General features: G+C 41.6%; 1 protein-coding gene across 1 annotated transcript; it reads right to left on the bottom strand.

Annotated features, from left to right (window-relative positions):
- Positions 1-1,693: 1,693 nt before the first annotated feature.
- RBM24 (RNA binding motif protein 24) lies at positions 1,694-12,149 on the bottom strand. Its single transcript, XM_056483713.1, has 4 exons — positions 11,531-12,149; positions 10,918-11,041; positions 9,806-9,860; positions 1,694-3,357 (listed from the first exon to the last, which is right to left on the bottom strand). The coding sequence occupies exons 1-4, from the start codon at positions 11,696-11,698 to the stop codon at positions 3,027-3,029; spliced, it is 678 nt and encodes a 225-aa protein (XP_056339688.1). The 5' UTR covers positions 11,699-12,149; the 3' UTR covers positions 1,694-3,026.
- Positions 12,150-20,917: the final 8,768 nt, after the last annotated feature.

Consider the following 20,917-nt stretch of genomic DNA (forward strand, 5'->3'; position numbering starts at 1 on the left):
CCAACTAAATTGTGTCTTGTGATGAGGTGACTTCATTTATCAAAGAGGGGGGAAGGCAAACAATGTTGTCTACCTTGAGTTTAGCAAGGCTTTCCATGTAGTCTCCCACAGGATCATTATATCCAATTTCAAATGGATAGTTAGGCAAAAAACAAACTGAATCATTGGTCAAAAGGGCTTATGCTCTGTCTCCACTGGTTACAGTGGAGTTTCTTTGGGGTCAGGCTGGTCTGATACTTTTATGAATGACTTGGAGGAAGAGATGGGATACAGTACAGTCAGATCTGTGGACCAGTTATACTTAATGGAGGGTGTACATGATATGTTAGAGATCAGGCTTGCCAGAGGAATTTACACTTGCCAGAGAACTAGGCCACCAGGAACATCATGAAGTTCAGTCAGGACAAAATAGAGTGCTCTTTTTCTCAGGTGGACTTAACCCACAGCTTGGTTAGCTGCTTTGCTAGAAAGGACATGGGAGGCTTGGGGCAGGCTGAGCAGGAGGCAGTGGTAAACTCTGGCAGTGAAAGTGCATCAGACTGTATCAACAGAACCACAGATGGCAGATCAAGAAGAGTGATTGTTGTGTTTTACTCAGCACTCATTAGACCACAGCTGGCATAGTGGGTCCAGTCTGGAGGCTCTCTGTACATGTCAGCTGCTGGCAGACTTGAACGACTCCACTGAAGGGTCAGCAGGAAGGCTGGAGGTTGAAGCATGAGAATTGTGAGGAGAGGGTGAGGCACTGGGGTTTGTTCAGCCTATGGAAGAGAACAGCAATTTTCCAGTTCCTAAGAGAAGGTTACCGAGAAGATAGGGCTGGGCTTTCTGCCAAAAAATGAGAGACTAAGGCTGTAACAAGCAGGGGAGGTGCTGGTTAGATAGAAGGAAGAAAAAAAAATGACATGACGGGAATAATTAGGTCGTGGAATAGAGTACCCAGATGGGCTGTGCAGTCTCTACATGGGGATGTTTTAGGACCTGACTGGACAAAGACATGAGACCTCAGACCACCCAAAATCCCTTCCATCCTGAATTACTTTATGATAAACCTCAGAATGGATCATCTCCATTTCCTCAACATAATTTCCACCATGTAATACAGTTCCCATCAATCTGTGTATATGAAGTCAGTGTATATGCTGCTATTCACCCCACAGACCAGAAGAACCATAGAAAAGGTTCCCCCTCTAGTTTTAACTGAAGATCTAAGACAATTTGGGCAAGAACAACAATAGACAGAATGAGACAACTTTTTTTTTTTATTGTTTTAATACGAGTGAATAGATTAAGAGATCTGAAATGTTGTAAAGCAGTATACATACTGAATAAATAATATGCACAGGAGAGTCATGTCTACATTGTAACACTGGCTAGTATTCAGAATACTTCAAATAAATCCAGTGACATTGGATAAAGTCCATAAAAATGCTATCCTGTCTTCCCTTGTATGAAATTGTTCAAGTATAAAAAAATCCAATACAGTGTAAAATATTAAATTCCATTTCGGTCAAGAATAAAAATTGCAAGTATTGTAGTTTCACAGGACAATGTAAAGCAGCATTTTCTAGCAAAGGGAAAAATAGTCAGTCTACATACAGATGAGTGAGAAAACGGCACTAATGTATTTGAGAAGTCTACATGAGTAACTAGTAGAGGGAAAAAGAATGAACTAGCAATATTTTATGTAAAAACCTAAAAAAGTGTTAATTTAAGAGTACCCTCATACAGTGCACATACTGAATTTAAATAAATCCAAGTCAACATCCTTAGTTAATTAGGTTAATATTTAATATGCTACATCTAAGCCTACTAAATAATTTATACCATGAGATGAATACATAATTTTACAGTGTCACATCTAAAGTCGCTTTCTTTAGAGCGCAGCATAGTAAAACTTTCAAAATAAATATTTCTTTTTAAATAGCATAACAATTAAGGCACAGTATAAATCACATACCATTAACCCTTCAAGAACTGCAGTCTTGGTAACAAAAAGTTGCCTTGTGTACTGTATGTTTGCTAATAAATATTTTAAATATAATCCTGAAATAGATACTAAAATTGTACAAATGGTTTCAGAAAAGAAAATTCCCTTAAAACAGTTCTTAAAAGGTTTTAATTCATTAGGCTTCTTCCTGCCTTTATTCACAAGTTACGAATAGATGCAATAAATAGAAAGAGAAGGCTGTTGTAGTAAAGGGCTGATCCTATTTTAGAATCAGAATAGCTGACACCAGCAGTTAAAGTTTCCCAAAAGTGAAACGGGATGGGGCGAGGGATTAGGATGTGACAAGCTCATCACATGAGCACGAGTGATGTGTTCTGTCCAGAACTGTCTGTGTTATTGATTGTCTCTACAGCTGTTGCACCCCTTACTTCCACATCACTTGCTCCATAGTTCCACTCATCCAAAGGACAGAGAAGAAAATAACTTTGGTGCCTGTCCGCCATCTTACTAGCCGGCCATCTTCCTTGGGTTGTTCGGTGCCCGTCAGTGAGACAGTGACAAGGTCCTGTCTCACAAAGACAACTTCTGAAAGCTAGAAAGGACAATCAGTGCTTTAAGCTCATTTCCTCTTAAAATGGATAAAGGTTACATATTGCTGACTCAAGTTTTTTCCCTGGTTCAAACTTTTCAGATACCATTTTCTTACTTATAAAAGGCAGTTTTGCTTCCCTGATACTGTAGAAAGTACATCTTTGCTTTTTTTTGGTTTTTTGTTTGTTTGAAAATATGAAGTCCCATTGCTACTCCTGCCACTCTTTCATGACAGTACAGTATTTTCCCCCCTGTTTTCTTCTGGCTTGATACTTGAAACTAGACATGCCGCTCTACCCTTCCCCTCTAACAACACGATTTGGATGCATACTGTATGAAGACAGCGGAATAAAAATCTTTAGTTTCGCAATAGCATCGCTTTCCTTAAAGCTCCTTAGTTACTACGGATTGTCTCTGTTAACTACTTATACTGGAAGGCTGAGAAGAGGAAGAGAGCGCGCGAGCTTCCTTCGGAGTCCGTCTGCTATTGCATGCGGTCTGTCTGCAGCTGTTGGGGCTGGTACTGGCCGAAAGCCGCCGCAGCCGCCGCGGCCGTGCCGGGCGCTGCCGCGGCGAGGGGCTGCTGCACGGCGTAGCCGTAGCCCCCGGCTGCCACGTAGCCGGCGGCGGCGGCCGGCGAGGCGGCGTACGGGTACTGCTCATAGGCGGCCGCCGCCGCCGAGTACTGCGCGTACGCCGCTCCCGTGTAGTCGATGTAGGGCGTGGTGGAAGCAGCGGCCGCTGCGGGTTGCACGTGGGGAATTACCACTCCGGGCTGCACAAAAGCCTGTGGATAGACATAGTGAGCGGGTATCCTGTTGAAAGATGGGAGAGGGAGTTAAGAGTTGGTATGCGAGTCAGCGCCTAAGCGTCAGATCCATACTCCGAACTAAAACAAACTCAATTTAGTTGTTGTTATGTGCATAGGGTTGCCACAATAACTTGACTCAATGGACCAATTATCAGTTCACTGGCCCGAAGAGATGCTTCGCTCCAAAGCGCAGCGTTGTAGCTGAGTTAAGTCAGGGTGTTTGGTCTTGCCATTCAAATCTTTAGAAGGACCAGCATTACTGATGTTTGTTTTAAGACAACTCTGAGGGACTAAGCTTGATTATTCTGTCTGGAAAATTGCAGTACTTGTTTTCCAAATCACCTGTAAGTTGTTTTTATTACCCCTCTTCTCTCTTAACTACTCGACTCTTAGTAAAATTACCTTCTGTAATACTTTTATTATTAGTAACTGAGCAGTTTGACAGCATCACTATAATGAGTTTGACAACAGCCAGTAAGGCAACAAAATGGTTGAACCCCGACTTCATGTCAAGTCTTCCCAGGGAGGCGTGTTAAGAAAGTATTGTGGCAACCCTACTTAAGTTGCTATGCAGACTCAGCACACATTAATTTCTCTGCAACCTCAGTCACCCTTATTAAAAATAAGAAAAAAACCAACACAGGCGACAAAGGAGTTTAAATAGAGTTCACAAGTGTGGTAAACACAGCAAGAATCACACTTTCCAAACGAACGATAGTGCAGCTCACTCCGTCACAAGAGGCCATTGAGGGGAAGCTACATAGATGCTATTAAAATCCATAACAGTGACTCCTAAGTACATGTGCATCACACTTTTATAAAAGTTTGTAAGGACACAAGGGTCAAACCTGTTTGATTATCAGGTCACTGATGTCCTGTTTTGTGCCAGCTTGTTTATTTCTATGCAAGACATACAGCATAGAGTTTTTTGGGAGGTGGGCATAAGATTAAGTCTAAATAGATCTGGTGCTTAACAAAAGCAAAAAAATCACAAATTTACAGTTTAAGAAATAACCATTCTGAATAGATAAGTAAACACTTTCCCATCTTGTCCAAGCCACATAATTTGCTTTCTTGGCTTGTTTACTCAGCCCTTTAGTTTAAAAAGCTGGTCATATCACTGTCTTAGCACAAAAGTGTACATGTACATACATATTAATCTCATGGTTGGATTTTATAATATGATTTAAAAAAAATACTCTGTATAATTCTCATTTGGCATTCATAACCCTGTATTGCATCTGGATTTCCAAAGAGAAGTCCTTCATATATGCAACTCCTTCCCAGTCAGTGAATCTGTATAAATGCATGAAAAACTTCTTGCGCAGATTCACTTTTATTTCATGCTGAACTTTCTTTACCTTTACAGACACCTCTAAAGACTGCACCAACCTTTGAACACACTTTAAACACAGATGAAAACTGTAGTGGTAAAAAGTGTTCCTCTATTCTCCAAATTCAAGATTTCATAGAAAGGGTTTGTTGGGGTTTGTTTCATTTTTAAAATAGCTTTAAGAGTTACTTAAGTGGTCAAAAATGAAACATTTGCAATCAGAAGGGACACTGTCAACTAGAATAATAGCAAAACATAGTTTAAAATAAGTGACAAGACTTTAAAACAGCTTAATTTTCTTTTTCAGAAAAAAAGAGCTCAGTTGCTTGAATAGAGTATTAGCACAGAGAAATGTTCAGTTGCCATGTTTAAGACATGAACACCACAATCATAAAAACCCAACGTGTCAATGAAATTAATTTCTGATTGTGGGAAGGAGAAAAAAAAAGAAACAAAAAGAGTGACAAATAGGGAGGGATTGGGAAGGGAAAGAAAACATAAAACAAAACCGTAAGTTGGGTTTTTAACACTCACCTAATTTATGAAGTGATTAGCCAGAAGTGCATTTGAAGCATACTTAAGCTGGCTCTGTGCATTTAAATACACATCATTACCTAAGCTCTCCATATGGATGAGCATAAGCAAGCATTTTGTATTGGTCACCAACCAAGTACAATTCTAATGAACATAACACCATATTTCTTTATGCAAGCATTTAAGAAAAGAGGTATAAAAACAAATTTGAAGTCACAGAGAGCCTTTTTTGCATCACAAAGAGTCCATTTAACACCATATCAAAGGGATCTTTACATTCAGCACTTATGGAAGAGAGTAATTCCAACAGAAAAGACAGTAAACAAACTTATCAGGCTGCTTGTGTTGTCTTGAACTGACGTTACTAAGATTTTTTTGAAGACACTTGGACACTCGACCATATCCTTGAACAAGACAGAAAGATGCATGTGCTTCCATTTAAGCTCTTGTAACTTAGTTTATTTAAGCCAAGAAACTAACAGGTGGTGAAGTTATGAAACATTATCTGTTTGCCACATCTTACCCTACAATAAACATAAACCCTGTGCAGGCTCCTCTCCACCATGCCATTTAACACATGATGATTGACAGCATAAGCTGCAGTGGGGCTATTTTTGATCATCTGTCATGCTACAACTGTTTTCAGTCAAGTAAAATGGCTTTATATGGCCAAAGCAAATTTCTACCTACTGCAGAGGCCAGGACACAAAGATCTCAGCCATTCAGAACTGCTTTTCATGCTCTGCCAGGTCAAAAGCTGAAAAAGCAATTCCCAGTTACACTAGAAATCCTTAGTATCCTTAATTTTAAATAAAAGCTGCTGCTTTACTTTTCAGAGTGATAGTGTGAGAAATGCACGAGATTTAATCTCTCTTTCCTGGCAGCAGTTTTTATTTTGGAATGTGTATTTACTGTTTTATGCTTTTGCAATAAAGGAAAGTAGAAGCCATATTTAACTTTAGCAGTAAGTGTAGCTTTAAGATACTCAAAATTCAATGACCTACATCCCTGCCACGTGCCTTAAGACTTTCTTTGTTGTTGTAACAGAAGATTTATGTTTAACTAAAGACCTCAAAAATAATCCTATAGGCAACAATAAAGTGAACAATAACTTCAAAGGAAAAAAGACTTTTCAGACTAATGCACAGAGCTGTGGCATATAGAAATTCAGCAGTAGTGCATCTTTAACTCTCAGCATTACATTCTCACAAAAGCAGATATTTAACTTTAAACAAAATGTTTTGCTTTGGCCCTTGCATGGCATTGTTTGCTTTTGTAGGCATAATTAAAGAGTAGATTTTCACCAATGAACAGCTCTCCTTTTAACACAAATAGGTTACATAAACATTAAACATACAAGACCCTTACTATGTTTCCTTTTATCTGATAACCACTAAGAGGACGTAACAGCAGGCTAACTTCTGACTGTTCCAGCTTCATTCCCTCTTTTCAGACTATCTGTAGTCTAGTATTATACAGGTCTTTTGATCACAAACTCAAGAGGGGGCTTTTCCTTCTCTCTCAAGAAAGGCAGATTTGCCTAACTCTTGGGAGATATCAAGCATGTCGTATCAGCTAACCATTTGATAATGGGCTTAATAACTTTGGATTTAACTCTGGTCTTACTGAAAACAGTGGGTATATTTTCACTTGATCAAAGTACAAGTTTTAGACAGAAAATAGAGAAAGAAATCTCCACAGCAGTTACATCCTACACCTGAATAAACCCAAATTCTCCCACTAATATTAAAGTAAAAATTACATTAGCAAAACAAGAAAAGCTATCTTGTTAAAGGGGGAAGCAAAGTCATCTTCCCCCTCCATAAATTCCTGTTGAATTCAGAGGTAGTATTTTAATAAACAATCCTGAAAACATAGCTGTATAAATAACCATTACTGTGATCATATAGCTTTCTATGAAATATACCAACAGTAAGATAGATGTTGAATATAAAAAGCAAGAAAGAATGTTGTTCTGCAGCACTGAATTAAAAAAATTCCCTGCATTTTAAATGCATTATGCATCAAAGCTAATCTAGTTTGTCTCCCTCCACCACAACAGTGTTGTACTTAAGTCAGAATATTGAACTTCTGCATCTTCTCAGTAAAAGTAATGTAATGTAGTTTATTATTTGATAGATGTGAAAGCTTATGTTGTGGATGCCCCATCTCTGAAAGTGTTCAAGGCCAGGCTGGATGGAGCTCTGAGCAACATGATCTAGGGAAAAGTGTCCTTGTCCATGGCAGGGGTTGGAACAACATGATCTTTTAAGGTTCCTTCCAACCCAGGCCATTCTATGATTCTGTGATTCTAAAACACAGCTGACTGTACCAAAATATAGCAGCACCTCCCTAATTTGCACTGTTAGGAAAAAAACCCAAAACTCAACCACAAAACATCTGAAGCTTTTGTGTATGGATTAGCTGAGTATTGGTAGTGAATCACCCCTACAGCCTGTTTCACACAGCCTATGAGGCAAGTGTACTTCCAAAGTGCAACTGCACAGGAAGAACTAAAGCTCTAGGGTGACAGTGCACCTCAGTGCAATCCACACAGCAAAAGGGAACTCTTCAACAGAAGGAAATTCAAATAACTATGGAAACATCCCCTCTTATTGTCAATGAAGTGAATTAAGATGTTCATTCATCCTAATGAATACTGTTCTCCTTAATGTGAACTACATACTTTAGATAAAAGTTGCAGGTCACTGGAAATTTTGAGGAGAAAGAAGGATTAGTAATCTCTGTTGCTGGCACATAGTAAAAGAAATGCAACAGCCAAGATGAAAAATTGCCAATTTCATATACACATGACTCTGCCGACCAACATTCCTTCAGATTTACGTGCAATGCCTTAGAAATACAACCTTATTCAGCTTGCTGGAAGGATTTCCCTGACCTAAACATGGTTTATGTCATCTATTGTTGGCTTTGGGTAAGGAAAGCAAGAAAGACTCCTCCTACTTTTGCACAGTCCTTTAAGCAAGGAACTGCCACAGGTCCTCCTTTTCTGTTGTGCTCAGCAAATACTCAGTCTCTCCACAGCTGATCCCTGCAGAATTCAGTAGGCTCCCTTTTCAACAAGTGTTTTAACAGCTCTGGAGATGAGGTGTTCTGCCTCCTGCCTCCTTAGTGTATCATAAAGTGATCACTGCATACACACTCTCATCTCACACTTCAAAGAAGCAAGCAAAATACAGTAGCAGATAATCATAACAAGATTAAAAAAAAAAAAAGACTAAAAGTTTTTTACAGCGTCTCCACTCTCAGAAGAATCAACACGCTCTTTTAAAATGATATGAAGTTCTAGGAAAAACTTTTCCTATGGCTTTCAGTATAGGAATTGTTTCCTTCCATTCTGACAAATCAAATTACCGAGAACCTATTGTTGCTTAATAACAGATAAGTATGATATTCCTAAGCTATTCTAATCAAATGAACAAAATACATTTGTGACACATTTTCCCTACTTTATTGTTAGCTTATGCATTAATTAGCAAAATGCACTATTTTGCAATGAGTTTCTCAGTCAGTGTGCATTAGTGAAGTGGCACTACGGAAAGCTTAAAGCAGACTTCACCTCCTAATCATATGCCTATAAAAAGCAAGAGTTAGATCCATTTAGGAATAGTTTATACTCAAATTCAGGAGAAATGCACTACATATTAAAGACAGATTGAAGAAAAAATCCCCTCAAATTAGAAAGCCCAAATGGACATACATCGTTAATAAGGAGCTCCACACCCTTCCCAAGAACAAACCCCCCAAAAATCATGAACATGCAAGCAATATGTTGATTTACTTAAAAATCAAGAAGTCACACAATTTAGCACTCACTACAAAATGTGGTTAAAAAAGTCACAGGCTACAGCTTGAAAGCAAGGAAAAAAAAAAGGCCCTTTGCTCCCCATGGCAAAGTCACTCCTCAACAACAAAACCAAAATTAAAAAGACCCCCCCAAAAAACTTTCACTACAGCTCTTTCAATTAAATAAAAGCACACAGTTTAGCTATCAACACCACTTCATTACTGTAATAAATAAAAAAAAAAAGCACACGGAGGTCTATTGACTATATGAAAAAAACATACATGCATCGTTAATCACCATTTTAGCTTGTTTGTGTTTGAGTCTACTGGTTACAGAGTTTAATTCCAAACAGAACTATTCCACCTCTTATCATCATATCCTTCTGATCAGTTATCTTAACTGTAAACGATCCCTGTCAGATTAGAAAGAGATAAATAACATTGAGTCAAGCTGAAAAAAAGAGAAATGGGGCACAGCAATCTTGCATCAAGTCATACCTCCTTGTTTTATCATAGGGTCATGTGGGACTGGACTGCTTAGTCGGAAGGGCCACGTCCCACACAACTTGACTCAGCTGTGGCATTTGGAACATGACCGACAAGGTGAGTGCATTTATGGGTATACATTTATAAATCTGAGAGCTTCAGCATGTCTGGCCAGCTTTAAGGATGCTACTGCAAGAGGCCTTCAATGATCATACTTTTTCTTTCCTTTTTTTTTTTTTAAAAAAAAAGAAGACTTTTTTCCTCCCCTGTTTGAGGTCCCATTGAGACTTACCCGAAAGGCCTCTGTATGAGAGCTGGATGCAGCTGCTGGACACCAAAGGCAAAACCTAACAACAAAAACACATCACATTCTCTGTATGGGTGATTTTTTGGCACTTATTTATGCTATACACACACACACAAAATGCAGAATAAGAGCCTTCACTAACAGCCTGCAGTAACAACATCTGAAAGGCTGTAGAACCAAAAATTAGAAAGCAAAATGTGTCAGTCCATACATACACACACAGAACTTAAACAAGTAAAGCACATGCTTTCCTACAGATCTTTAGGAAAATTACTGGGTTTTTGTTCACATTTTACCTGGTGCTCCATTTGGATCCCTAACTCTAGCATGTGAATAATTAGATGGTACTTTCCATTCATCAGTGTATTTGTAATTTCTCCAGACTTAAATTTAAGTCACCCCTACTCATGAGGATTTCGCACAGGAGGTCAAATCCCAACTTCTGTTCTCCAAACAGCATAGCATAAACCTTGTTTTTCCTTGGAGGGCACTTAATTACTCGCACAAGTGTTCATCAGGATAAATACAGGGAAATTCAGAATGGCCTCCTTTAGAGCACAAATCTGCACCCACTCCATGCTCCTCTCACTCTTGATGCAAAGCTGCAGTATGGGAAGTGGCTAGGACATCAGATTGTCTCAGATGTGGTCTTAGGAAAAGCCATTCCATTTTAAAATCTGCATAATAGCTCCCATCTGCTTGAGAAGTTTGCATTAAGATATTGTTTGTATTAATAAGACCGCACACATTGGAAGCGATTCACTCCTAGGCCAATCTTACCCTGCAACGATACTGTAAATGGTCAGCACCACCACATTCCCAGCAGCAGGAATAACCAATGAAGTGTTTGAGCTGTGGAAGTCTTCCTGGAGAACTCCAGATAATTTATCTCTGATCACTTTTGTTTTTTAAATAAGGCACATGTGCAAAATAGCCAGAAAGTTACTACATGCTGCATTTAAAAATCAAAACCAAAGCATGCCTAAGTGTGTGCATACTTCAGGAAGGTGGAGGGCAGCACTACCTTTTTTTGAAGTTTTACTCTCTTCAGAAACCTGAGGCACAGAAAGAAAAGCCATTCGGGGCTGCTTCCTCACCTGGCTGCATTATCCGCGGCTTGGCACCCAGGTAGGCCAGGTTCACGTTGGCTTTCCTGCCATCGATGATGGGGTTGGGGTCCTTACAAGCCCTTTCAGCAGCAGCTCTGTCAGCCATGGTGACCTTAAGGGGCGATGCCGCGCATTAGATCCCTTTCCGCGGGGAAGGAGAAGCCTCCCGCCCATAGCAGCGACCCGGCCGTACCCGTGGGCAGCGCCGAGGGGCCCCGGCCGGAGCCCAGCCCCGGCCCCGGCCCGCCGAGAGCAGCGGGGCGCCGGGAGCCGCGGCGGGCGCAGCGCAGGGCGGAGGGCGCGGGCCGAGCTCGGCCGCCGGCAGATAAACCCCGCAGCGGCCGTATCAGCGAGCAACAGGCGCGCCGGCGGTGTGCGAGCAATTGGGCAATTCCCCCCCTCAATCTCCTTTTTCAGTAATCCTCCCCCCCCCCCACGCTCCTGCCTCTATCCAAACTCCCCAGCAGGGAGAGAGAGAAAGAAAAAATAAGAGAGAAAAGCAAAAAGCCGGACGCTCGGCAGCCCCTCCCGGCCCCCGCGGAAGTTTCCCCACGGTGCCCCCGCAGCCGCCCCCCGCCCTGCCCCGCGCCCCGGCACTTACAAAGCCGTATCCCCGGGACTTGCCCGTCTGCCGGTCGGTGATGACCACCGCCTCCTCGATGTCCCCGAAGACCTCGAAGTACTTGCGCAGGCTGGAGTCGGTGGTGTGGTAGGGCAAGCCCCCGACGAAGATCTTGGTGTAAGTGGTGTCCTTCTGCGTCGTGTGCATCTTCCGCCCGGCCCTGCGCGCCGCGCCGCGATCTGCACCCACGCGTGGCCGCCGGGGCGTGCGGGTCCTGGGCGGCGAGACCCGCTTCCAGACTCAGCCCCGCTCTTTTTTTTTCCTTTTTATTTTTTTTTTCCTCCTCTCTTCCCCCGCCCCCCGTTTTCCCCCCGCCACCCAGCTACAATGCAATTCCCTTCTGCCTTTGCAGACCCAGCTTCCTCCTCCTTCAAGAGCGGAGCCTCGCAGCCTCGGGCGGTTTTGAGGTAGGTACCGGCAAAAGGAGGAGGGGAGGCCGGGCAGCAGCCAGCCTGGCGGCCGTAGCGCTGGAAACGAGCAGAAACAGCAGCTGCAAGAGGAGTGCAGGGCCTGGGCTCTAACAACTGAGTGGCCTCCCCCCTAAAAGCCACCGGGTCGGGCACTCTCGGTTCCTCCTCCTCCTCCTCCTCGCAGGGGCGGGGACGGCGGCGGGGCGGACCCCGCGCTCGGCCGCGGCGCAGCCGGGGCTGACACACAGCTGTTGGCAACAGCTGGATGCCCCCCGAGCGGCGGCAGGCGCGCCTCGGCGCCGCCGGGCAAAGGGGCGGCTCAGAGGTGCCCCTCGGGGAGCCCCGGTGCCCTTCGAGGCAGGTTTGCTGCGATCAGCGAGTGCCGGGAAACACGGGCCGGTGGGGTCAGCGGTGCCCGGCCGGCCAGACAGCCCGCGGGCACTGCCGGCTCACTGGTTGCTGGCGGTCCTCGAATGCTTCGATCCCTCCCCGAAGGCTTGTGGTCAAACCTCTCCAACCTCCACTTGCCGCTCTCTCCAGGCTAGCAAAACTACGGTGCTGCAACACATCCATTTTTATTGTGGTGGTGCTGGTGGTTGTGGTTCTTGCTGTTCGTTTGGTCACAAGATGAAAAAAAAAATGGTAAAGCTGTTTCCCTTGTTTTTCTCTTCTCTTGCTGCCTCTGTCCAATGCTGGGACTGGGAAGGATGAAGAGAAACATAAAGAAAGGAATGTCTGTGTGACATGAAGAGACGGAGGACTGTGGGAGTTGGGGGGAAGGGAGACTCACAGAGAGACCGGATGGATGGGAGGAAGGTTAAAGATTGGGGAAAACAGATGTGCACATGTGTACAGACTTCTAAACCATTCTCTTGCGATTCCAAAGTCTTGATAAGTACTGTGTCTTGATAAGTACTGTCCTTTTCCTCTATCACCTTCTTCCTCTGTCTGCTAGGCTTTTCCCTAGGAAGTCTCTCTTTCTTAGAAAAAAAGAGCAATGCATAATTTGCAGGATGGACTTAGACAAAATTCTTCAGCCCTGCTGGTACCAAACATTAACCATTATGAGTTTAGCCCTAAACTCAGGCTCTGCTTGTCCATATCTAACATTAACTCGATTTTTTCATTCATAATTTTTCTAGTTCTAATGGCCTATACAATCCTAAGCCATGCTGTCACTAAACCCTTCCTGATCCTTCAGACTCTCTAGATTAGATTTGGTTTAACATGTTAAGACTAACTCAAGTGAAATCTAGCAACACCAGAAGAATAAGCATAAATGTTGCTTTTCAGCTGAAATTATGACTAGCCCTTAACCTTGACCTGAATTCAGTTAGGTCAGCTAACTCTGTCCCCACATGTCTTCCAGCTTGACTCTCCTGTTGGTCTGGAACATTGTGTTAAACCTGACACTCCAGCCACTTCTGTTCCAAGGGCTAATCGTAACTTTAAACTCTAGCCAGTGACCTGAACTTAAATAGTAGCTCAGCTAAGGGTGTCAGTGCTCAATGGGCACCACCCAGCCCACTCAATAGTGCATTTAACTTCTCAGACCCTGTGAACCTGGAAGATGAACTTCACCTAAAACCAGATCTAGTCCACCCCATCATATTTCCTTTCTCATGCTGTGCCCAGCACTCCTGAGTGTCTTGTGGTGTCTGCACGAAGGGTGAATTAGCTGGCTTTCCAGTCATTACACAAGCTCCTGTATTAAGGCCATTAAGGCCAGAAAAGCATCATTTGCAGATTTGCATACTTGCAGATATATTTAGGAGTTCACCTTTTTCAGCCCAAGTGGAAGACTGATGACTGACAGACCCAAACCCAAAATCTAGCTTTTTGGTCTAGCAGCAACAGCAGGTCTTCCAGGATTTAGAAAAAAACTCTAACTTTCCACACCTACGTGTCAACAAAAGACAAACTTCTTGTATTTAGGTAGATTTCATTGTGCGGCCTCTGTTCATACTGCTGATTCAAAGTATCTGCAGTACAGTTTTCAGCCTGCTCTGACAGGCTGAAATATACTCTTCTGTAAAATCAGAAGTGATCACAAGTGTTAAAGGCTGGCCATTAATCAAAATATATTCTGTAAGCTATGCTACAACAGTCTTACTACTGTATTAGCACCCTCAATTTAAGATGGCAATCCCGGTAAAATTCAGGAATAAATACAATTCTCTAGCCCATTCATTCCTGTAACTGAACTGTGTCACTAACACTATCACAGGAAAACAATCCCTACTATTGAAGTTAACTCCTCAAAACTCAGTTTTACCTTACATCCGTTGAACCTTTTTGTGCTTTGGTGGTCCTGACAGAATCTGGGTATGATTTTCCAGCCTTAGGATTCCTAGGAATCCTAACTCTCAGAGGTGTGATACCTCATCATTTGCAGCTTCCTCTAGTCCATTCAGTCCACTGTTAACAGTACCCTTTATTTTTGTGTGACATAACCTGTGAAAAACAAACACAGACCTCCAGCTCTTGGATGCATGATCTTATGACTGAACTGTGGCTGATATGATTCTACTAGCACCAGGCTAGCTACTCCTTCATCAGCCCTCAGAAATAAAAATATTTTCCAACCATATCTCAGTTTTAATTATTTGAGTTTACTCAAAGAGAAGGGTGACCCCTATCATACCAAAATTAATTAAAGACCCTTTGAACACTTTAGTGATCAGGAATATATTGTGTGCTTCTTTCCTGTACCATATGTTAACTCCAGATTTTGAGCTAGTCTTAAGCCAAAGGAGGTTACCACAAACAGCCTAGGAAGGGAGTTCTTTCAGATTCACCCATTGTAAAAATGTTCTGGACTGATTGGGCCTTGTGTCTTTGTGCTAGGGCTAGGTTTCTGCAAAGCTTGAAGAGCGAGGTTTATCTACAGAACCTGTAGGTACCATAAAAAACTGATGAATTTGGATGAAATCAGATGAGGATGAGCCTGGAGATAATGAGACTATTTCCCTGGCCATGCTGGATATCTGGCTAAGTTTGCAGTCAGACTAATGGATTTTAAGATTTAAAGGCATGGACAGTACAGCATTCATTGTACTGAAGGGAAGTCCACGGACAACTTCACCAGTGTCATTTTCCGAGTTGCTTGAGATAATATGCATTTTGGTGTATTTTGGTGTTTTGAGATGGGTCAGCTGATGATTTACTGCTAGGGATATGGTTGTGGCTTCAAAATGCAAGTGTAGCAGAAAGAAATGTATTCCTGTATGCTGCAAATTTTGCAGGAGTAATGCCACTAGTGAAAGTGTGGCAATTTGGGCAAGAAGTGAGAAAATGTGGAAAGAGGAGTGTCTAGGAGACATCATATCTGGGAGAGATGTGAAACTGAGGTTCCTAAATGTATGGAAATTTGGAAATTGAACCAGGGTCACCCACGTTTTGGTAAGTACCACAAACAGCAGATCACTGTAAAAAAGAATTATTGGTCCTGTAGGCAGCTATTTTGGCCTTTTCAGGATCTCGGTTTTAAATCAAAGTAGAATATAATGCAGTCTTTTGTATCACTGGGAACCTCTCCTAGGTATGGAGGTATTGTTGCTGAAGGGTATTGTAGCTCACAAATATCTTCTATGTAATTTTAATGGTTTTAAAATATATATCTGAAGCTATAAATGAGAAAGTGACTTAGCATTTCATTTGGAGCCTAATAACACAGCTTAATGGGAGGAAACCCCAAAAGCTAGCAGTCACATTTAATTGGTTTTACTCAGAGATTTTGTGTTTTTGCTGTCGAGGTAGGATAGGATAGACAGCTTTCCAGTTTACCAAATGTTGCCACTCAGTGGTATCAGCGTAACTGTAATATCATGCTTTTTATTTATTTATGAACACCATATGCCTGTCATGTTGGAAACCAATGGATGTTGTGTGTTCATTCATTAGGTTTCTGGAAACAACAAAAGACCCGTGATTATATTGCACTCCAGTCATTCTTGCTAGTGCTTTATTTCAGTAAATAATAGTGGTCTTCAGAACATTCACTGCACCATCAATTAAATGAACTGGAATTTCTATATACATATACATATACATATACATATACATATACATATACATATACATATACATACACATACACATACACATACACATACACATACACATACACATACACATACACATCCAATTTGCTGACACTATTATTAGAATGCCTGGGGCCTAAATTACCATGATTTGTTATGCAGGGCTGAAAATAAAAGTAATTCTTTCTCTGTTAACCTAGTAAGACCATCAGTTTGGTCAGTGAGACATTTCTGCTGAAGTTCCATAATGCCATAGCTCCGTGAAAGCATTCGGCTAATAACATTAGGCACGGCTTTGTCTGCTAATCTGTGTACTTCCACCAACCACATCCCATTACAGAGAAGAGCAGAATGACTAACCTCTGCTCTGCTCAGTGTGTGCTACATGGGTGATAGTTTGACTTTGTCTAGGGAAGCATAAAGTAGGGGCTACACTCATGTTCCAACAGATCTCATGAAAAAACTTAGAAACCTCATCATCTTCTCACTCTTCTTGCTGATCTACAATCTTTATCTAGGATAAATTCTTGAATTATGAATTTCTGCTAAAGGTTTCCTAACTGGGGAAGCTTCCACTACCTCTCTCCTGAGAGTGTCTCCATTATAACAGATTTCATCATAGGATTCTTTTCCCCACCTGAAACCTATTAATATTGCCGTATTCCAAAGTCCCTTTCATTACAGTATCTGCGCTCTAAGCCACTTGATCTTCAACTATGAAAATGTCCTTATTCCAAATTAAATCACCAAATGTCAACCACCAGGTGTAGTTTCTGATAGGAATATTTTTTCCCTTAAAGGGCAGTGGAAGAAGTGGCATAGAATTTCAGCGATACAGCAAACAAAATTCAACAAAAAGCTTGTGGAACTGTAGATTTAAGACACATTGCCTATCTCTAGGAAAATAATAGGCATGTCAGGGGAAGCCAGGGTGAATGATGAGTGAATCCAGAAGGCTGAATGCATCCAAAAAATTACAATGCATGTCATGTTGGTAGGGGAACATGAGGAAAAGTATGTTAGGAAAAATCCCAAGGGAAAGGGCTTATGAATATGAAGTCATGAGTGCTATACTGAATAGTGCTGGCCAGTGCTAGAACAGGTCAGAAGGTAGAATGAGGCTGGTGCCTGGTGTGAACTGAAGTTGTCCTAGGAAGCTGTAATGGAGGGAGCGCTGATGCCAGTGGCTGAACCTGCAAAATCACAAAGCTCTCACACCCACCAGTGACACACTCAGGGTTAGAACAATGATTCTTAATGCTGACAACAAGCAAGGCAGTTGTGTCAAGGAAGCAATAAATTTGGATTTGCAGACTAGCTAAAGCTTAAGAAATTGGAGTGTTAAACACCTGAGTCTCATACTTACCTGTCCTGTTCACAGGCAACTAAGAAACAGACATTTAACAAACATGGAAAATCCCATTGATGTTCTGTGTGGCACGATAGCTGAATGACTGCCTGCTAAGAGCACTCCCGTGCATCTTTAAAATGTTGTACACCCACCCCACCATAGTACTCAATGGGAAAACCAGTGCTTGGACCTGTCTGCTGAATCACATACACATAGCCTGGACTGATAAAACACATAACTCATTACTTGCTTGTATTTTGTATGGAAACAAGAAGTCTGCTACAAAGAATATTGTTGAGAAAAAATTCTCAACCAGTCTAAACTGGTGAAGCACTGCTAAAAGCAAAGAAATTAAACCAAATTACATCAGGTTGTATCTGACCTGCAGTCAAATAAGCGGGGAAAGAAAAAAAGAAACAAATATGGGGATGCTGGTGAAAGACAGCCACTAAACCCTCACCAGTTATTACAAGGGATTAAACGGGCAGTCGACAAGCTGTATGCCAGACATCAGCCTCACAGAACACTGCACATCTCTTAGCAGAAGTAGGTTAGTAGAAAAGAAAAGTGGATACATGGATAGAAATGCAGTGAAGAGCTCATTCAAACACACTTCAACCCCTTAGTCCTTAGTGAGAAACTGATGACATGAATGCCATAGTACTGCAGCTCTGGATTCAGGAATAGCCATGTTAGTGGCCTTGTGCACTCTTAGCCCTCCAGAGGAGTGACTTGTGCTTTCCTGTCAGAGAGCTGGAAAGTTCTAATTTATGGTGAGAAAGTAGTACATCCTCATTTGTCAAGTTGAACTCAACCCTTTTTTTTTTTTAAGGACTTATAGTTCTTGTATTGCTTGTACTGGGGAAACTGAGATTGGAAGAAAATTTGCTTTCACCTCACTGCTGAAGCAATTAAAGTAGAGTCCAAAATGTTCCCTTCACTACTTTTTCATTAAGAGGAAAAGAGAAGTTTCAGTGTTCCTCAGCACTCACCCAGGGATGTCTGCTAATCACAGCACGCACAAAGAAGAGAGAGAGCTGCTCCAGAGAGCTGTCCTCTCCTTTCCTTTGGAGGTATCTGGGGCACAAACACAGGTAGAGGAAGAGCAGATGAATTAAATTTGTGCTCCGTCTTCTTCTCACAGCATCTTTTGCTAGGGATGTGGAGTTCTTCATGTTGTGACTTGGACAGTCAGACTAGAGCTTCTTTGCAAGGGCTGAAGAGAGGATTTAGGAGGGAAGATGGACTTTAGCTGAAGGTTATCCCATTTATGTGCTGTCCTCTCTCTGGACAGACAGCGTATTCCCAGTCTCACCCATTCTGTGCTCACGGGTTGTGTTGTAGGAGAATGTAGCTTGTTTACTAGCTCAACCATGTTTTCTGATCCAAAGATATCTTGTTGCTGTCAAGTATTTTTAGTCTGAGCTTCTTACTATCCAGTTTACTTTGCAGTCTTGGTTTCTTCAACTAAAAATAGCTGCAATATAACAATAGCTTTTAGGTGGTTCCACTCGTTGGATTAGATGTGATTTGTTTAAAAAAATAGCAGCGTGCGATGGCTGCTCAGTGCCTTCCTTCCAGAAGGACCTTGGAGAGATTTACTACCCTGTGCTGAGTCTCACCACCTGCTGCTGTGGTACAACCAGTGCTCCTCTGTAACACAGCATTCCTCTTCTTCAAGGACTGTCAGACCACATTATCTCTGCTGGTTCAGAGAGATATTTTTTTTCCTGTCTGTTTTCTTTTTTTGGTAGGTAGAAACGAGGTAAGTTCGAATTTGGCCCAAACACTGAAGTGGAATAACCCTCTGCTTGCGAAATATCGTGGAGGCTTTCTTCACACCCTGCCAAAAGGTCAGGATCTCTGTAGCACGATCCCTTGGTAAGGTGACACCTGCAGGTATACAGCACTGCTCCCATCTTCCTGTGATATCCAAGCAGAAGTGACTCACAAGGGAGGAACTCTGCCTCCACTGAGTCACCATTGCTTTCTATATTTACCCTACAAATTTGAAAGTCAAATTCTGTCAAAAATTTACCTGTAAGTTTAACCTGTAAGATTCTAGCCCCAAGGGCTATGGCCTCAAAACTATGCAGCAGGTGGTTTTTTTGTTGTTTTGTTTTGCAGTACAAGTGGAAGTTTGAGCATGTTGTCGCTTGACTAATGGGAGTTTCGTCAGTGTAGCATCTACATACTTAGTGCTGCAACCCAGTAAGGTAATGTGAGGTTTCTAGGCATTCTTACAGCCTTTATTGTCCTCAGTTGGAAAAGGCATGACTTTTGCCTTTAAAAAGAAGTAAAAAAACTCAACCAACCAAACTCAGGCTTTGTCATGAGAATAAAAATAGTACTGTTTGGCTGGTTTGTCATGTTTGTCCCTTAGTCTTAAGTTTCACAGTTCATATAAGGTGTGAGGTTATGAAGTAGGACTCAGAAAGCATGTTGTGTTCTAATGCCTCCATTTTCACCTCTAGAAAGGACTTTTGCTGAGAAAATACAGCTGGGAGTGTGTTAACAGTGCTGTAGAAAGATACTACATTGTCCTTTGGTAAGACATTTACAAGGATCAAATTGGATTTAATTGTACCAAAGAATTATTGTGGCTTTGAAAAATGGACTCAGGCAACATGAAACAATTAAAATTTCATATTAATTGCATATAAGAATCAGATATAGCGCTTGGATTTTTTAAGACACGAAAGGTAGACTATGTTCAAACCTAAGATAAGCACCCTGCCTACACAATTAGCATTTGTCAAAGTCTTAATTTTCACTGAGGTTTATCAATTGGTTTTGAAATTGAGTCTGAGCAATAATTTTTTTGAGATTTGCTCTATTTACCAAGATCTGTTATGAAGTACAAGGTGACATAAAGACATCAGCCCACTTGCTGACCTGATCCTGCACATTGTCTTTCCACTGGGAGCTGCAAATATGTTACCATGCAGTGTGTCCCTAGGGAATTTGGGAAGGGGTAAGGATATTGCATCTGCTGCAGGAAAATGTGTGGGACCTCAGTGGATCTGTGCAAAACTGACCTGCTGTCTAATCTGTACATATTCTACTATTTTAATAAGGCTGGACGAGGCAGGATTGCCTCACTTCAAAGCACAACAGTCATTTAGGGGCCTAAAATGCAATATCATTAAATCAGAATTAGGAGAAACTGCATTCCTGCACATTGATTTTACTATACTGGCTTGCTGTCTAGTCTCATACACAGAATGTCATGCATTCCATATTAAAAGCAGGTATAGTAAATGAAATAATGAGACACCAACATCTTATTAAAATATTAAAGCATATTTTTTTTAACCTCCCTGGGAAAATTCTTGGTCATTTCAATCTATCAGCTATTTCCGTGGTACTTATTTTTCTCTTTTCATCTTTGAAACTCAATAAGGAAATAAAATACCAACATAAATAAATGAAGAAGAAGGTTTCTCAACACCAATAAGCTAGACAAAAGAAACAGAACACTAGAGAATGTTTATTTATTAATGACATCTTCATGAATGCCATACTTTGGAGGGAATGGGAGATTTTTGTTCATGTTTGACTC

Source organism: Oenanthe melanoleuca, chromosome 2 (assembly GCF_029582105.1).
Source record: "Oenanthe melanoleuca isolate GR-GAL-2019-014 chromosome 2, OMel1.0, whole genome shotgun sequence".
NCBI lineage: Eukaryota > Metazoa > Chordata > Aves > Passeriformes > Muscicapidae > Oenanthe > Oenanthe melanoleuca.

Coding starts and splice junctions, on each gene's coding strand:
- RBM24 (XM_056483713.1), bottom strand. CDS start 11,698: ATGCACACGACGCAGAAGGACACCACTTACACCAAGATCTTCGTCGGG. Junction 9,861..10,917: donor GCCGCGGATAATGCAGCCAG/GTGAGGAAGCAG, acceptor TTTTGTTGTTAG/GTTTTGCCTTTGGTGTCCAG. Junction 3,358..9,805: donor CTCATACAGAGGCCTTTCGG/GTAAGTCTCAAT, acceptor ATCTTTCAACAG/GATACCCGCTCACTATGTCT.